General features: G+C 36.4%; 2 protein-coding genes across 2 annotated transcripts; one reads left to right on the top strand and one right to left on the bottom strand.

The window, feature by feature from the left end:
- Positions 1 to 1,542: 1,542 nt before the first annotated feature.
- LOC114537200 (stimulated by retinoic acid gene 6 protein-like) lies at positions 1,543 to 16,152 on the top strand. Its single transcript, XM_028558336.1, has 20 exons — positions 1,543 to 1,723; positions 5,343 to 5,406; positions 6,180 to 6,234; positions 6,812 to 6,897; positions 7,461 to 7,588; positions 7,671 to 7,791; positions 8,272 to 8,311; positions 8,657 to 8,806; positions 9,539 to 9,615; positions 10,482 to 10,540; positions 11,624 to 11,685; positions 11,904 to 11,979; positions 12,541 to 12,616; positions 12,859 to 12,934; positions 13,089 to 13,137; positions 13,593 to 13,698; positions 14,514 to 14,621; positions 15,181 to 15,344; positions 15,713 to 15,811; positions 16,064 to 16,152. The coding sequence occupies exons 2-20, from the start codon at positions 5,363 to 5,365 to the stop codon at positions 16,150 to 16,152; spliced, it is 1,665 nt and encodes a 554-aa protein (XP_028414137.1). The 5' UTR covers positions 1,543 to 1,723; positions 5,343 to 5,362.
- A 564-nt stretch (positions 16,153 to 16,716) lies between these two features.
- LOC114537211 (RWD domain-containing protein 4-like) lies at positions 16,717 to 18,806 on the bottom strand. The gene is made up of 2 exons (XM_028558346.1): positions 18,344 to 18,806; positions 16,717 to 17,871 (listed from the first exon to the last, which is right to left on the bottom strand). Exons 1-2 carry the CDS (start codon positions 18,707 to 18,709, stop codon positions 17,680 to 17,682), a joined length of 558 nt encoding a protein of 185 aa, XP_028414147.1. The 5' UTR covers positions 18,710 to 18,806; the 3' UTR covers positions 16,717 to 17,679.
- Positions 18,807 to 19,028: the final 222 nt, after the last annotated feature.

Raw genomic sequence — 19,028 nt, 5'->3', positions numbered from 1 at the left:
CATTTTGTAGTCATAAAAGGGCGACATGGTCCAAAGGGCAACGAGGCAAAAGCAGAACAGGAGCCTGTTGATCAAGCTTTATTACGTAAAACATTTTTTATACTAATTTACATAATTACGCATCCCTGACGCTTTTTAGAAAAGACAGGCTTGCTAATCTGAGTACTTACATTTTCTGCACTTTTTACCGCTGATATAGGGTCTGGGTGTTCGTACGGAGGCCCGTTTTCTCCAACGAAATGAAGGCTGCATATGAAGCTGTGATATTTGCATTTAAATGCGTCGCCTCTGTGGCACGCACGAATCCAACGTTCCCGCTTCTCGTTGTGGTATTTAGCGCTAGGAAAACGCAGGAAAAACACATTAGCCTTGCCTTCTCGTTTCAGTCGCTCAGGGTAGCGAGAATCACTATTACATCTACCCCAAGCGCACCTCTTAGTTGCAACCATTCTATATTTGTTTTATATAACCTTCGGCCATGTTTGTCTCGAAAAACCAATTAGCGAGCACGTGTTTCCACTTACGGAAACTACCGCCAAAGTGGTCTATTGACACTTATCCAAGTTGTGCGAGGTACTTGTATAACACCGGAACACCCCCCCCCCCCGCAGCCTCAACCCTCCCTATAAAGTCCCAAAAGGCCCTGGGAACGAGGTTGCACCGGAAACACCCTCTGGCCCCTGAGTTGTAAAAGGGCTTCAAATGCGGATATTTCGATTTATGAATAAAAAGAGGAATAAACTGCTAGGAAAATTGAAACGAAATTTTGTGATGCTTGAAAGAAAATGTAAAGGAAAAACAGGAAAGAAAGGGAAATTCAGATTGCAGCGAGTGGAAGCACTAGCTGTGTGGGTGCAGTGAACTGAAATAAAACTGGAACGCTCACTCTGCCGGAAGTTTGAAACCAAGATGGCGGATCATGAAGCCTTTCTTGTAGGTATGATCCAGGCCTCCACGCGGAAATTTTGTCGGGAATTCTGATTGATCCTTTGAAGTTTCCGCGCCAGAGGCCTGGGTCATACCTACAAGAAAGGCATCATGATCCGCCATCTTGGCTTCACTCATCAATGAGGGAAAGTCATAGAGTGAGCGTTCCAGTTTTATTTGAGTTCACTGTGTGGGTGACACACGGTCGGCGTTAGATCATATCGAACTAACGTACATGACGTCATAAAATTTTCAATAACCCTAACCCTAAGTCCCTAACCGTAATTAAGGTAAAGCCAGAGATACTATTACATAAGTATATGATCACTCCTATACTGGGTATGAGGGTAACAGACATTTACACTTTCGTGTACATTTATAAATGTATAAATGTATCATCATTCATCGCCATTTCTATTTTATCATTTTTATCAACCAGCTCTGGGAAGACTTCATGTAAGACTTCTGTTATTATACTTCCGTTATTGCAAAATTTATGACGTCATGTACGTTATATGGTCTAACGCCGACCGCGACACACTGGGGTGACATTAATTAATATTACCTATTTATATTACATAATTTATTTACATTTTATTATACAAACCACGACGAACGCATGCACACGCGCGGGGCAGGAATTAGGCAAGACAAGACAGGGTAGAATTGTGTCATCGAAATCTGATCATTTGAATCCGATACCCATTATCTGGCGGGAAACGTTATTCCAGAAGAAGAACTTTGACACTTTGTGTATTACGAATTTCACCACTTTTCCATGATATTGTGGCTATCGGTAAGTATATAGAAGATTTGTCCATTTTCTAGAAATATATAAGTATCTCACACAAATGCAGGTTGGCATTCTTTTATTACTCTGCTGTTTACATGTGTTTGGAAATAAAAGAAAGATTTAGTCATTTAGAGCAAGTCTATAAGTAATTAAGTTAACATGTGCATTTAGCTGTTGGTCGCACTTGATATAATCATAAACATGTTTAAGATCCCACCCGTATTATGACTACAAGTATTATGCATTATACCTGTTGTTCTTGCAATCAAGTAATCAAATATAACTTATCTGACGATCTTATTTATTACTCATTGGTCGTTTCATGCAGTAAAACGAATCACATGCAAATAAAAGCCGTCGCTAGACACGTAGTCCATTACATGTTTATATATATTCGCCTTGCCCTTGAACGTTTTTTGAAAGCGATTGTTTTGTATAAACATGTATAATGTGAATATGCCCGCTTTAATTAGGCGTCTATATTTAGCGACTGTCGAGCAATATCTGTAAGATTATAATATAATGAGATTAATTTCCTGTCCCAAACGCATTGAATCGTTTGTAAACCCATTGAACCGTTAGTAAAGTCATTTCATGCATAATCTCTGTTAATAACAACATATAAATCAATCTGCTGGGTAGTTTACATGCATAAAGGCATAAATCTAGTCATGCACTAGCGTAGCCAGCCTGCCGATTTGTCCCGCTATGCTAATATTTTGGTGTTCATTAACTTTGAAAACGATAAATTTCTAAAGAAATGAATTATTATAATAACTCGAAATTTACATAGCAGGACAATAAACAGGGTTGGCAAATCGTCTTTTATTATTTCTTCTTTTATTTTAGAAGATTTTGTTTTTGCCTTTGATTTTCTTTTATTATTTTTGATATTTACATTATTACTTTGAAAATCAAGAAGTTAATAACAAATATTAATATTTTAAAAATGATAAAATAAAGTGATAACATAATTATACCATCACAGTCATCAAGGCCAGTCGGCTCAAGATTCAAGAGAAGGATTGATAAATGATTACATAAAAGCATAAAAGTGCTAAAACTGATCAATGTTATTTTAAATATATGACATCACAATGATCACATTGTATTTGCCATTTCGAATTTTTGACTTTTGAAACAATCTAAAAATCTTCTTTTATTAGTAAAATCTTCTTTTATTAGCAAAAATCTTCTTTTATTAGCAAAAATCTTCTTTTATTGGCGAAAATCTTCTTTTATTTGCAAAATCTTCCTTTATTAGCAAAAATCTTCTTTTATTAGCAAAATCTTCCTTTATTAGCAAAAATCTTCTTTTATTAGCAAAAATCTTCTTTTATTAGCAAAAATCTTCTTTTATTGGCGAAAATCTTCTTTTATTTGCAAAATCTTCCTTTATTAGCAAAAATCTTCTTTTATTAGCAAAATCTTCCTTTATTAGCAAAAATCTTCTTTTATTAGCAAAAGTCTTCTTTTCTTAGCAAAAATCTTTTACTAGCAAAAATCTTCTTTTATTAGCAAAAATCTTTTTTTATTAGCAAAAATCTTCTTTTATTAGCAAAAATCTTCTTTTATTAATAAAAGAAAAAAGTTTTTTTTCTAGAAAAATCTTTTATATTCAACCTTGGCGCAATATCGTCAGGCTGGCTAGGCCACTTGGTCATGTAAGAGGCTGAACTAATTGGTATAATAATGTAGTCAGTAAGTCTAGTAAATAAGGCCCTGTTACACAGTGCAATTTTTCTGGCGACTTGCAATGCAATTCTACTTTTGAGAGATATAAATTTGGCAACTACGAAACTTTTACGTTTATTACACTCAATGTACGTTTCTTGCACTTACATTTTGAAGCCTCTTCACTAATTTACATATCTTAAAAGTAGAATAGCATTGCAAGTTGCAAGAAAAATTGCAGCGTGTAACATGGCCTTACCTTTAGATGTACGGCGTTTTTTTAAAACCCCCCAACACGAGAGCTATTAGCCGAAGAAAAGACCCCGCGGGACTATTATCTGACTTATCAAGAAGTTTCTCTCGTGTGTGGATAGTTTTTATGAGGAATTCACTCGAAAGGCAAGTTTCTCTCGTGTGCGGATGAGTTTCGGGCTGAACTATAAACTGCCTAGCGAGGTCGTTAGCTCAGGTGATAGCTCTCGTGTCTGGCGGGCTTAATTGACGTCCAGTGGCCACCTTTTTGAACTGGCGAAGTAGGCCCACAGTGGGGGGGGGGGCATTTCGAGTTCCGAGTTCCGACCAATATGTTTTAGGGAAACGCGTAGTAACTGGCATTACCGCAACAAACATTGCGCGACTTTTTGAACAAAGACCCAAAATAATATTATTCAGAACGTTTCACCCGTGAAATTTTATTGAAATGAACCCTCGGCTCGAATGACGTGCGAAGTATTCAAAACAATTTTTTCGATTGCATGTGAATTGTGAAGTGTGTATTTCCGCTAAGCAGTTCGAAAAATTGCATGTGTCGAATTTTCAAGTGTTTACTTCAACGAATGAAACACTTATTTGGTTATTCAGGTGAAAATTATTAGAATACTTGAGAGATAATGGTATAACGCTGTTGTATTGTGGTTGAATTGCGCATTCACACGCATTAATAATACAGATGTAAACACAGTGGTGGATTAAGAAGATTTTGTCATTCCTGGTTTAAATTGGTCTAGGTGATTAAGATTGGATTACGGTTAAGATTGGATACAAGATTTATGACTCATAAGGGTTAATCCTAATCCTAAATTTAACCCTAATCCTGACTTAATCTAAAGAACATGCATCCTCGTACCCAGGTTTTTTGCGTACTGCGTGTGCCACGCAGGAAGCTGTCTGATTATCAGACAGGAAAAACCTCGGAACGAGGATGCATGTTCAGTAAATTCTGAATACATGAATTTAATTCTTGACCGTTCTGAATCGCCACTCCAGTATTCTGTCTTAATTCTTATTGATTGTTCTTATTCATCCATAATGTAATGCTATAAGAATTTGACCAATCAGACAGGCCCCGTACGGAATACAAATACAAAAATAATAGAAAAAGATAGTGAATTTCATCAGTCACATTTTCCACATCCTAAAACACTTCGCGACCAAACTTTACCTGTCTAAAATTGATCTCTGTCGTGTTTTGGGTGCGATCTATTGTCCTTTCACTTGGTTCCATAATTATTAAGTTGGCAACTCTTAATGCATTCAATCAGGATAGAAACGTACGATTATTTTAGGACCAAACATGCAGGAAACGTTGCAACAGCTCAGCTTTAGCCCTGTACCAGAAATCCCCCCGGGCAGAACGAATAGATAAATATATGCACTCCTCCTCGAAGATTATCGCCCTGGTTATACTGTACGCTTTCTACAAGATTTTTTAACTAAGTTCTGCCGTTTTACTAGTTATGCATTTAAATTTTTTTGCTTATTTGCATCTTTAATACTCGCTGACTGTTCCATAGATCATAGCTTTGTTGGCGTGTTTTTTATGTGTACAACACAATATTTACAATAAAATAAACATCAAAATGATGAATTTCTAACTCACTACAGTCCACAAGCTTGGGGTAAATTGCACGATTTCCATCAAGTGATAATTTCAATATCTCTTTCAAAGTTTTCATTACCTAACAAGCAATGGCTAACTATACAGGAACATCATCCCAGGAAACGTCAACCAGGTGAGCCATATTTAATTTATACACCGCTAAAATCTCTGAACCTGCCGTTTACCAGAATTGTTACCAACAGTTTTTGTACCAACATTGTTCGCTATTTTTTCAAACTGCATTGATTTGCCATTAATTGTATAGAAAAAGTTTGAATGACGCGTCATTGAGATTAGGTTTATTGTTTCTCTTCTGAATAAAGTGGGAATTTTTAAAACCAAAAACGCATTTCTCATGTTATACTTGTCTAAACTACCTGTAAATGTAACTGGCTGGGTATGGTTTCACAAAATTGATCAACTTTTTTAAGGCAATAGACCTTTCCTCTTTTATCTTTCAAGCGCGCAACGCGTGACGGTAGTTAATTATCCAAGTCAATTTGAGTTGTGATTTCGCAATGTTCCGGAGCGATTTAAAGAATCGGCAAGGTTTTCTTACAAACAAAATCGCTTCAAAACAGAGCGATATCGCAATTGAAAGTTGCTTGGTAATCAGCTACCGTCACGCATTGCGCGCTTGAAAGCTAAATGGGAAAAGGTCTATTTGGGGAAAGGTCTATTAAGGATAGTTTCCACTCAGGAAAATTCTCCTTTGGATCAGATAGGACAGGAAAGTTTCCTTTTTATAAACGCCACCGAGAACTCACCGACAAAGGAAATTTTCCTGTCCGTTCCGATCCAAGGGAGATTCTTCCTGAGTGGAAACTAGCCTTAAGAGGAAAGATTTATTAGGGGAAAGGTTTATTAGGGAAAGTACGTGCTGATACGTTTTTCATCTTTTTCCAGTGTTGCGTGTAATGTTGATACCAGATATTATCCTCATCTGCTTTTGCTTCCTGCAGTAAGTTTAAAGTATTAGTACCTTATTTTAGTTGGAGAATTTTAAGGCGAATTTCCTCTCGACGTGACGACATGGAGGCAAATTTTGGTAATAATCGTTACGTTACGGATTTCGTGATTTGCAATTAGGAAACTAAACGGTTAATAGGGACTGGATTTAAAGAGAAAATATTTCGTGCACGTAGCATGACGACAGTACGGTTGGATTTCCACTTGTTAGCAGCGAAATTCTTGCATATTTTAATTAGATTTTAACACCTGAAATAAGTTAGTTCAACTTGACTGTTCTCAATTCAAAGAAAATATGCAAATATTTTGCTAGCGAACGATTTACTATTTCTCTGAAAGTGGAAATCCAGCCTACCAATATTTTTGTCAAGAAGAAAGCAACCTTTCGGCGGCCCTGGAGCAAGTAATTGTGAAACTCATGAATTTTTTTGTTTGAATCCCCGCTGAGCGTTAGATGGCAAATAAGCCCGTCTGAGCACAGTGAGTACAAGCTAGCGCTGTTACAAGAGACGAAGGGTATGTTGTCCCTTGGTCTAAAACCGATAATGAGAAAACTACAATCTCTTCTGGCAATTATTCTGACGATTTTGGCATCTCTGCGACGAAGAAAGAGTTTTAAGAAACACGTTTGGGGAGGTCGACCTGGGCTTGTTGTGTGAGTTTTGTGAATTAATCTGGTTTTTTTGTGCAACTACGTTTGGTCGAATAGACCAAGAAAGACTTGCACGTTGAGTGTAGCCCAGGGGCCGGTTGTATAAAACTCTTTAACAACATTTTAAGTAGTTAAATCGTAGTTAACTAGAAAATACATTATTCTGATTGACCAATTTTGCCACTAACTATCGTTAAAAGTTAACTACCTTTTTATACAACCGGCCCCTGGTGTCCTTTTAGTTAACATGTCAAGGTGGCTGATATGATGGAATATTCTTTTGTGTGTCTAGTCAACAATGACCGATTAGTATGCAGAAATAAGAACAAATTTACTCATAGAATATTTCTAATGGGCGAGAATGACTTGCTTTAATAAGACCCTTTAAACCCCTAGAATTTACCTGCCTCAACGGAAGTGCCAAAAATCATAAATGGAAACTAGGTTTAAAATAATGAAGTGAAATCCTCTCTTATTTAAAAAGCCTTCCTATTGAGTGCTTTATTGCTCTTTTACTGGGTATAGACGGAGTTTAATAGCTGTGTAATATATTCCACCGTATTTAGCCCTATAGATTTCCTCGGTATTGATCATCATCGTCTTGCCAGCATGTTTGTGTTTGGAGCTGCTACTGGATCAATCATCGTTCTAGTTGCATCACTAGGGCTCCAAGGCAAAAACGCTTGGGAAAGAGGTAATAAAAATACAAAAACGTGCAAAACATTTTGTGTAGTAAATATCATACTATGCCTTTGTGAAACTGATTTTCTTTATAGTGTTTTTCGTCGTCGGCATTGCAATTGAATGTGCTTTCCTTTATTACCCGTTTTTTGCTTGCCTGACGACGTATCACAAAATTATTGGAGCAATGATGGGCCTTCCTTATTGTGCGATATTGTAAGTAAACTTAATGATTCATGGTGGCGATGTTCTCCCACCTCTCTCCATTCTTACGTACACGATTCTTATCGTCCGCCTATTGTTTTCATCGCTAACACGTCAGGGGCCGGTTGTACGAAAGTTGGATAGCTCTATCCATCGAATAGTGATTTTATTAACGTTGTAAAAATGCCCCAAAAGTGATAAAACTAGACATTTTGAGCTTACAATTGTGAGAGAGATTCCTCAAGTTTAGGAATATTGAGTCTAAGACAGGTTATACCGTACGATTTTTGGAGCGATCGAGAAAACCACAATCCGGTGGACCGGCCCCAGGATTATTTGACAAATATCTTACTGCATGGTAAAAACGCTCGACGGATTAATATAGTTGTTGATTACGGGACTGCATGGATGAAAAATGTTAATATTTTTGCTTCAAAACGTGGTTGTCAGCATGTTGCACTTTATTAAAATGGTTTGCATTTCATTTTACAGTTTCTGCCTATATTTGACAAGCACTTTCCAGAAATGTAAAGTAAGTTCATTTGATGCTCGATTGTCTCATTATATTCCAACTCCTGATACGAACCTAAGGATTTCTTGGGGGGGGGAGGGGTTTACAACAAATGATTCTAGTGCCACTGCTCGATCCATTTATATTTATTACCAATATCTCAGTAGCAGGCTGCGCTTACAACAAAGTTATTTTTAATCTTGGTGGAGCCTGCATCACAATCTTTTCGAATTTCTTCTATCGCAAAATCCATACATAAATGTGCCCAATTTTCTATTCGTTTCCTCGCCTGGGAAATTACAAGCTAATCTATAAGTCTAGCAATTATTCTACCGATTAAGAGTGTTTTCGTGTACCAATTTTTAGAACAATTCTTCGTTCCTAACTAAAGCTCTCGTGTTGACCGAGATGCCTATAATAATATGTTATGTGTTTATTATGGCCAAGTTCATATTCGTACTTTATTGGGAAATCAAAAACTATGGAATCAGAGGAGAGCAGTTTTTTCCTGGCGACGTAAGTATTGCCGCTTGACACAGTGGCGCCGTCAGCTTGATATGTGAGGGGGGACAAACTCATACCTTTTTGTTCCACATTTTTAATTTATTTTCAAATTGATGGCTTTTATTTCCACCACACTTATCGATACTGGCGACGCCTAGGGGATCCACAACTTATTTGCATATGTCTGTCCTCATAGGAGGATAGCTATGACAAAAGAGAGACACAAAAAACTTTTGAAAAGAATGCATGATATATCCTATTAACACAGGTCCCTCCCTTCCTTGTGGTTTTCATTTGGAATTAACAATTACTTAATGGATTCCGTGTTTGGATGGCCTGATCCAAACACGGGCTTCAACCAATCAGAACACGCGTTATATGCATGTTATTTTATAAGGAGATTTCCTTCAATTGTTGAAGCATGAAATTTGTTGTAAATAGAACAGTACTTATTACTTATTTCAAATATCCATGCAATGTCTATGATTAGCACCCAGCGATGAAATTTTTATGTTCCTCGAGTGACGTCATAGCATGATAAATAATAAACGTCATGACGTAATGTTCGTTTTTAAAATGAATTGTAGAACATTTTTTGTAATTGTTTTTCGCATGATTTGCACTGGACGTTGCCACGCGATCTTTATTTAACTTTAACGTTTTATTAAATGAAGCTTATTATAGTAAACTACGAATACGGAACGAATTTCACTCAAAAAATACTTTGAATTCATGTTCATTTAGAATAAAAGAACTTCCCCTCAGGTGAAGTTGGTCAGACCCTGGTTGATGGAACACGTGAAGAACATTTTTAAACCAAAGTATGATCGCGTACCTAAAAAATACGTTAGAAAATCGAGTGTGCAGTATAATACAATATGTTATACCGACTTTGCCTGCACATTGTAAGAGACGCACATCGCCCGTTTTAGGCAGCAATACTCAGTTTTGTATACAGTAGCGTAGCCAGCCTGACGATTTGTCCCGCTATGCTAATATTTTGGTGTTCATTGACTGTAAAAACAATAAATTTCTAAAGAAATGAATAATTATAATAACTCGAAATTTACATAGCGGGACAAAATCGTCAGGCTGGCTACGCCACTGTTTGTATATTGGCAAGTAAATAGATTACTGTGTCAATTTCATCAAAAAACTGTGTCAATTTCATCAAAAAACTGTGTCAATTTCATCAAAAAACTGTGTCAATTTCATCAAAAAACTGCGTCAATTTCATCAAAAACTGTGTCAATTTCATCAAAAAACTGTGTCAATTTCATCAAAAAACTGTGTCAATTTCATCAAAAAACTGTGTCAATTTCATCAAAAAACTGTGTCAATTTCATCAAAAAACTGTGTCAATTTCAACGATGGTTTTGTTTTAATTTTTAAAGTTTTTAGTCGATTCTCTTTCAAAGAAACCATTCGCTATTGCGCTGTCTATGGTTATAATTCTGATTATATTTATTTTGTGCTGGTATAATGACAGGGTATATTTTCACACGACTTAAGACTGCATTTGTATCTCACCCCTTTTGCGGCATGCAATCGTAGAAAATGCATTTTGGTGTTCAAAATGGAAAGCGTTGTACATTTGGGCGGGCGAGGTTTCCAGGCCCATAAACGTAATTATCGAAAAGGTGTATTGCAATTGTAATCGAAGTAAGTACTGTGCCTCGTTTTGTAGACCTCGGGAATATGGAAGAGTTGAGTTTTACCTGAGAAAATTTTACAATCCCCAAAAAGGTGAGTTTGATGAATATATATGTGGTTGAGGCATTGGTTCAGGGACATTTGATAAATGTGTGGCATATCCTTAAGCCCGTTTTCCACCAGGCGAACTTGTTCGTGCGAACAGCTAAAAAGTAGGAAGCGATTCTACTTTTTCGCGACAATTTTTTTCGCAAACCAATCACATCACTGGATCTCAGATAGCTATCGCTTCGCGTCGTGCACATTCGAATAAATTTGCCTAGTGGAAAACGGGCTTAAAGCGTTCGTGTTTTAGACAATCAGTGCTCAGAAGGGTTGACAAAGTAGAGATCCATTCTGTAGTATTTAATGGATTATATCTTTTTTATTCTATGAATCTCGTTGAAATTTTGTGATTGTGTTTATTTATAACAGCTATAGTTTTAAAATTAATCTGAAAGTAAAATAAAATAAAAGAAAGTATATTTCAAGACATATTAGGCTGTTTCAACCGACATGAGTCCTTCCCCGCCATTTCAGATAACCTGTAGGCGCGAGAATACAGACGGCGAAAAGGTCGTAATTCGTAAAAGCCTCTTCCTTTTTCTATGACAATTTTTTATATGAAAAGTTTTAATTGGCAATTGCAGTGTGTATGTACAACAAAATCTCTATGATAAGTTTTTCTTTGACAAGTTTTATTTGCTCGTGTGAACGTGACAAGAAGTTTACTTTGACAATTTAGTGTGCATCGCCAGCGATGTAATCGTACAGCGGACAATTTGAGCGCGCCATTGCAAAATACTATAGTCCGCTGGCCAACCAACCGCATTCAAGTGCCCACATTATGTGACAAGTTTTCTTTGTTGACTCATACAGACGACCAAAATTTGTACTTTGACAATTTTTCCTTTGACAAAAAATTGTCAATTTGGGCGTACAGACGAACAATTAAAACTTGTCACATAAAAACTTCTCATAGAAAACTTGCTCGTCTGTAAGAGGCTTTAATATATGAACATTAGCCCCCACTTAACGATCTTTCGCTGTCTGTATTGAAATTCGTATATTCTTGTATTTCTTGAGTCGTTTGGCGTGGTCCATTTACTCTGACGATTTTTCGTTCAACAATTTTAGATTTTAAGTTTTCAACTGAAACTCTTTCTGTGATGATGATCTGTGGCATAAGTCTCTATAGCGTGAGTTCTTTATTGTCTGAAATAAAATTTTTTGTTATATATGCGACAGATCGCAAACCGTTTATTAATTAATTAAACGTATTAGGAGTTCAATCGGTTGTGCGATTGGTATTTGAATCTTATTCTATTCAAAAGACTATTTCCTGAGATTCAAGGAAATTCGATTTATCTAGCGTAAATCTAAAGTAGTAACCATTTTGTTGTTATTTTTCTTCAAGATCGCCATCTTTCTTGTGTATTTCTTATGTGAAATACTGAATAATCCAGCTGGACAGTTGATGGATGGATATTTAGGTTAGTTTTGTTAAACTATTATATATGGTTAAAAAGCCATGCAGTCAATTGATTAAAATTAATTGCACTACATGATGAAGGCCAAATTAAGGCTCTGCATGATTATAATAATACACGTGCTGTTTCTACAAATTTACGATTTAAAGAGTGAAAAATTCACAATGCCAAGTTTTAAGAATAAGGTGATGTTGGGACATATTAAGGCCATGATTTCTGTTATCCACCTATTTTTAAAAAGTCATTCCACGTCATAATTCTATTTTAGATCTTAATGATGCTGAAAGTAAGAATGTCCTTTGCCATTAACTAAATGTTTAACACTGAATTTACGTTTTGCGGAATCTTAAGTTACCCTATCCTCCACTTTCCCAAGTCTAGCGACACTTCTGCAACTCTTCCTTTGATATTTAATGACAAGGAAAAGAAGTGCATTTGTCAATATGAAAATTTGATGTGTTGCAAGCAATTGAAGGAAATCAAGGCTTTACTATAATTTGATTTTGCCTCTGAATCCGTCGGTTTCTTATATTTATGTTTTATTTGAATTATTTTTCAATTTAGGATCACTTTTAGCTGGTGTAATCCTGACAACTGCGGTCTGTGCGCTCTCCCTTGTTCGTTTCATGGAAAATCATAAGTATGTATAGCTATAGAGTATGGTAATATACGGGCAGTTGATAACTCAAAGTTTTAACCAAGTTTTAGTTTTTTAACCAATAAAAAATTGGTCTGATAAATGAGATAAACCATTTTGAATTGTTACTGTTTTTACAGCGTATTCAAGGCTTAAGACTTATAACAATACTTTAGTAGAACTATATGTATTGTATTGTAGTATTGGATTTGTTTTAAAGTTTGTTTTCCGTTAATTCATTCTAGGAATAACATGGTAAAGATGTTCAAAGGGGATAAATCGTTTATTCCTAGGAATATAAACGTGTCACAGTTTATGATTGTAAGTTTAAGAATATCTTTTACCATATTTCTGTCTAACTTTCCTATGTATATATAAAAGTACTTGTTTGTAAGATATCGTGTGAAGTGGGAAATGACAACACTAGTCTGTTTCACTACCAACTAACACACATGCACATACACTCGTTTTACAGGCAATAGGACTTCGTTACCATAGTTTTCAGATTGGATACTTTCTGTGGGGTGAGTTCTTGCTTGGACTATAAACCATAACTAGATCATATTTATGTTTGGAACATATTTATTGGATTTTTTTGACCACGGTGAAATGAATTATACCGTGCATTATCTCAGTGGCAAGAGCATTAGGTTCGATTCCTGCCGGAGGACCGATAGTTGACTGATTTTCCATCAACTGTTCCTGGCTTGAATTTGAAGTGTGTATAATACCATTCGAATTTAAGACCCTTTCAACCTCTAGAATTTACCTACATCAAGTGAAGTGCCAATAGTCGTAGATTATGTTTTCATAATTGAGTTTGCTCAACCATTACACACTTTGTCTTCTCATAAATGATCATCAGGCAACTTGTGATAGCTGTTGCTGAGCTATTTTGTGTCCAACCTTTTGTGTCTAATCATTTTGTTCTACTGGCCATATCGCACTGTATCATATCAGTCACAATCTTTCATTACAGGCTTCGTATTTAACTGGATTGTGATATCTATTCTTTGTCTTCTGCTGCATATGTTAAAATTTGGTACTTTTTGGCATCTTATCCATGCCTTTATTACTACCAGCGGGTAAGTGCATGGATTGTGTCTTTTCAGATCATCTTGTGAATATTCCCTTTCTGTACCGCTATTTTTTGGTGCAAGCAGCATGCTCTATACATGCATGCATGTGGAAGTATGCATGAAAATCATTGAATTTGATATTGTTTAATTAACCACGCTTAACCCTAGTATAATTATCAGGAATTATCAGGATAAACTAGCTAGGCTCTGCGTCAAAAGCAGGACAATTACTTTATGGTGCAGAATAAATTTTAGAACTACCGTTCATAACAATGGTAAAAAACTAAAAATATTAATTTGTGTGTCGCGTTGAACTAAAACATTACTCGCACATATTCATTTAGGGCCTGTTTATATGATCCCGCCTAGCCGGGACGGGACAGTTTCCGAGATCCCGCTTGTAATACAAACACTAATTAGTGTTTACATGACCACTTTTCCATCCCGCCTAGGCGGGATCCCGGCACTTCTTGCCGGGATCCCGCTTAGACGGGACGAGAAATTGCCATATAAACACTCCATCCCGCTTGGCCGGGATGATTCGCGATTAACATACATTAGGAGCATGTGTATATATTGGCATATTCGTTTTCTACAATAAAACATGCCGTCGAAGGAACCTGCACTACAAAATGAACTCCATATAAACACGCCATCCCGCCTAGGCGAGTTTCCCGGCTAAGCGGGATGAAAACATCCCGTCCCGGCTAAACGGGATCATATAAACAGGCCCTTAGAACCGTAGCGAACCTAAATAGTGTTAGACATTCAGGAAACACATGATACACATCGTAATTTAAAAAGTTCGGCATTTGATCTAGCGTATTCTTGGGTGTGGCCTTTTTCTTCCGATGCTGTTTGCTCGTAGCTTCTGTGACGATATTCCGTGATCGTAACTACTCCAGGGACGTCATTTCTATCAACAACAGGTACGCGTAGATCATGCACCTTCCGTTAGACCTTTTGCATAAGAGACCAACTTATTATCTAGGCGACAAGAAGGAATTAAATCACAACAGCTAAAAAGAGCATGCGGAACTTAGTATAGTCCCCAAGTGCAAAATGTCAAGTATTACGAAAGTATCCAATTTTGTGATACTTTTTTACTATGGCCAGAAGCGTGTAAATACAATATTGCCAACTTCGCACGGTCCGACACCGCAGAATACAACGACCTGAGATCTAGTGATCAAATCAGGCGATTTCACTGGCTTTTTTCTAAAAGAGTCTATGCATATATTCCAACTTGTAATACAATTTACAAAACTTTTGTGTTTATTACCGCTTCATGGACATTTCTTAAATGTACATTTTAAAGACTCTTTGCTAATTTCCTGCTCTTAAAAGTAACATTGCAATCAGTAAGCCACAAGAAAAATTTCACCGTATAACAAGGCGCCAAGCAGAGCGATGCATCAGTTAATTGCAAGGATCCGGCAATAGACTTAGTTGCAAGTAGTATAGTATAGATTTTTATCCTCACCACAGGAATGTCTATTTGGTGTTTTCGTATTTCTGGTTTTTTGTTGGTCTTCCGATGGGTGTCTTTTCCGCCATTTTTCGTATCTTGAAAATAATGGCTGTGGGACTTCTGATGTTGCCAAGAATTGATCATAGCATTTTGCCTGATGGATTCCAATGGCTCGATCCAGGTAACACACAACAGACAGCACATTACACATTGACTTCAACTCATTGACTTTATCATCTTTGGAGGTATTATAAAGGTCTGTTCACACGATCCAATTTTGTTGGATCCAATTCATCTCTGATGTATGTTCTATAGTCTGTTGTTTTGTAATGTATATGACTAGCAAATCCACTGAAGCCAATGTAGTTCTACTTTATCAATAACCGACCATATTTCATACAGAAGTGAATTGGATCCAACAAAATTGGATCGTGTGAACAGAGCTTAATGTTTACATAAGTTATACATACATAACATTCTTTTAGCTAATATACATTCTTTTACCATCCTTTTTCAATTCAACCTTATTGTCTTTAATTCTTTTAAAAGGTTACAATGCGTACGTCTGTTATCTTCACGTCCAAGCAGCTTTTAGAAACCCAGTTCTTCGAGTGTTTTGTCAAATACTGATCGATGATCACGAGACACGTAAGTCTTCTTAAAGACTAAAGTGTAGTAAGGGGCTGTTTGATCCATGATCCGAAAGTGTGAGACGACTAATATTGAAATGAGTACGTAACATCACAGAGCCTGGAAGTAAATTATTCGAACTTCAAAAACCATTTTAGCTTCAAGCAAGGATTGTAGACAGACTCTACAGAAGACCACAGTTATCGTTAAAGTTGTATTAGAGTTCACCGGCCCTTGTTTCCGATATTGAAAATGTTTTGTATAATTTAGGGAACAACCGAAATGACCCGAAGTGGACTCGTTCTCCCCCCGCGCCAAGTGGTTCATTGCACTCACCTTGGCACGCAACCCACAACTAGCCGCAGAGCGTAAACGTGTGAGGATCGCACTCCTTCCTGACAGTCCGGTTCAAGAACTGTATGTCAACAATGGCGACGTCAAGATCGATGTTGTTGGTCACTATGGCCCAATACAGGCGAAGTAAACGATATTCAGCATTTCAGCTGCCGTCTAGTTTTATGTTTCATTTTGTGTTTTTTGAAGTTTATAGTTAGAAAACTTTTATACGTATAGGAGAGATTTGTGAAAAATATTTGCATTTCACAATAGAAAACGGTTAATATTGGGCTCTTGCACTGAGTGACCGATGACGTATTGACGTATCAGAAAAGTAGTCCGCTGATTTCTACAACTTTTTGGAGCCTTAAATGCTTTTGAAATCGCAGGCAAAAGTGTAAACAGCAGTACTACAATTTAAGGCATGTTTGTCAACTGGTAGTAATAATAAACCGAAATTTGCGAATTATGACGTCACTTGCGAGAGCTCACTTTAAGGCAAGGTGTTGGGTTTAAGTTGTGTTTATTTTCAGAAAAATACTAAAGATTAAAAAAAAATATAGTGGACAGAGAGGGGAACCCCTAACTTCTATTTTGTGTGCAAAACATTGTTTGCTTCCAATTTCTCTACAATACTGATTTCATAACTCCTACACAATGAGTACCCATGTCACATTTGTGACTGTGTGTCAGGAAATTGCCAAATACTTCCATAGGCATCCCGAATACGGTGTACGACAATGTTGACAAATTGCCGAAAAGTTTCTCGCGCTCAAATTATCACGTATATTTGGGCTGCCTATGGTACTTCTTTTTTCAGTTTTTTGCAAACACAAAATTGTGTCCTCTGCTCTTTCAACCTTGGCAAACATGGGTAGCAAACAATATTTCTGCAGCAATGTTTTCTGAAGGGTAGTCTGGGGTACTCAAGAGCAATGTTGCATGCAATAGAACAATTTATATTTAGTTTCAGTTCATGTAATCTGTTTAATAATTTACATTTCTTGTTTAAAGCATTGAATAATTTTTTGCTGTAATTTTCTTACACAGCTATTTTTGAGATTGCACTACCCGTCAAAGGGAGGATTTAGTTCAAGAGCAAAATTTATATCCAAGTTAGGGCAACATTCAACTAAGGGCTGTTTTCCACTGTCACCTTTTTTGTAAGTATGTATATATTAACAATTGAATAGATGAATAGGGTTGGATTTTGTTGTGAAGTGAAAGATTAATTATATAGTTAACATGTTAGAAGGTTTTAAGCTTTTATGTGTGTGTACATGCAGGCAAAAACAACAACAGTGGAAAGCAGCCCTAAGAGTACAGTAATAGATTGTGTAGTTGAAGCTAATGGCAGTCATCCTCATTGATCACCCATGATGTGGTTTTGATGACATGCTAAATGTGTTTACTGCAATTCTTTATTGCTATTGGGAAAGCTAGCTAAACTCTGGTAGACCTCTGGATAGAAATTGGTTACTATTTTGCCTGCAACCACCAAAAAATCATGCCAACCAGGGATTTGGAATGACTTCCTTTCCCACATCCATCTAATTTCCACCTGTCTTGCTGAGATGTTTGACAATGTCAACCCAATTCCAGCCTCTTTCTCGTTCCCCTTTATGATTTGTTCTGTCCGCCAATTTTCTTTTTTGTTGCTTTGTTAATTGAACTTTCTTTTCCTTGACTGGTTTATCTATAACTTCTTCAGGATGTGCCAATGTCAGAAGAGCATCTTCCTTCTAAAAAATATAGCACTCGATATATGAAGAAGTCCTGGGAAAATTTACCAAGACAGTCTTTTTAACCTTTTAATAAACAGTTATTATTAAATCCCAAAGTTTCATCCAATGGTAACATTCTTAAACTGGTTGTATAAAACTCTTTAACTGCATTTCTTCATTGTTAAATCCTAGTAACAGTAACTCTGATTGGCCCATTCTGTCCATAACTATAGTTTAATGTTAATTAGCTGCTTGTTATACAACTGGCCCTTGCATTGCAAATGACCAGTTACTGACAAAACTTCAAAATTTAACACTGAAATTTGTTACTCAATTAAAATCCAATTAAAATCTTATTATCTCTACCATTTACTCTCCCATTTTATGGAAAAATTACATCTGATAAAGTTATTTTAGGTTTATATAATTACCATAACGTAACCCTATATATAGAATATACCATAAACGATTGAATTTACAAAAAACCCACCTCCGTATTGACGAGGTCCATATGCTCTTCTATTAACGACTCGAAATTTTCTCCAACCCAACTAAATATTGTAAACGTCATTGCCGCCCCAACACTATCCACAATTTCGTTTGTAATTTTTTCAACAATTATGTCTTTTAACTCATTTGAAAGGTGTTTATTGTAAAAAGCATTCAAATTAATAGATGGTAAGCATTCTGGATATGTATCTGTCCATTGAACTTCTAGCAGGAAGGACTTGCTTTCACCCGACTCTCCAAATCTGTATTGAAAAGTGGTCTCATTCAGTTCATTAAAAAGTTCATCTTCCTCGTATATGGCACGCAAAACTTCGAGTTCCTCTTCTTGTTCTGTATTCTGAGTCATTTCATAAACTTAGGAGACAAAATTTGTAAGAACCAACAGTTTATTTATACAATTGAAGTGTTTTTGAATTGCAAAAATATTGATCTCATTGAGCTATGAAAACTGTATGCAATTCCATGTCGGTAGACCATGAAATCCCATCGCTTAAACGTAGCTTTGGACAATTGGCGTTACTTCTTTGCACTTTCGTAACTGTTTTTTTTTGCGATAAGAAGTTTCCTATTTAAATTCAACATTAATCTTGATAGACTTCGAAAAAGAAGATCTTTTGTCTCCGTTATATCATAAGTCTGAGAAATAATGGTACAAATTGTTCCTT

This window comes from Dendronephthya gigantea, unplaced genomic scaffold, assembly GCF_004324835.1.
Source record: "Dendronephthya gigantea isolate DGI-Jeju-01 unplaced genomic scaffold, DenGig_1.0 000153F, whole genome shotgun sequence".
NCBI lineage: Eukaryota > Metazoa > Cnidaria > Anthozoa > Malacalcyonacea > Nephtheidae > Dendronephthya > Dendronephthya gigantea.
This window is presented reverse-complemented; position numbering and strand designations above follow the sequence as displayed.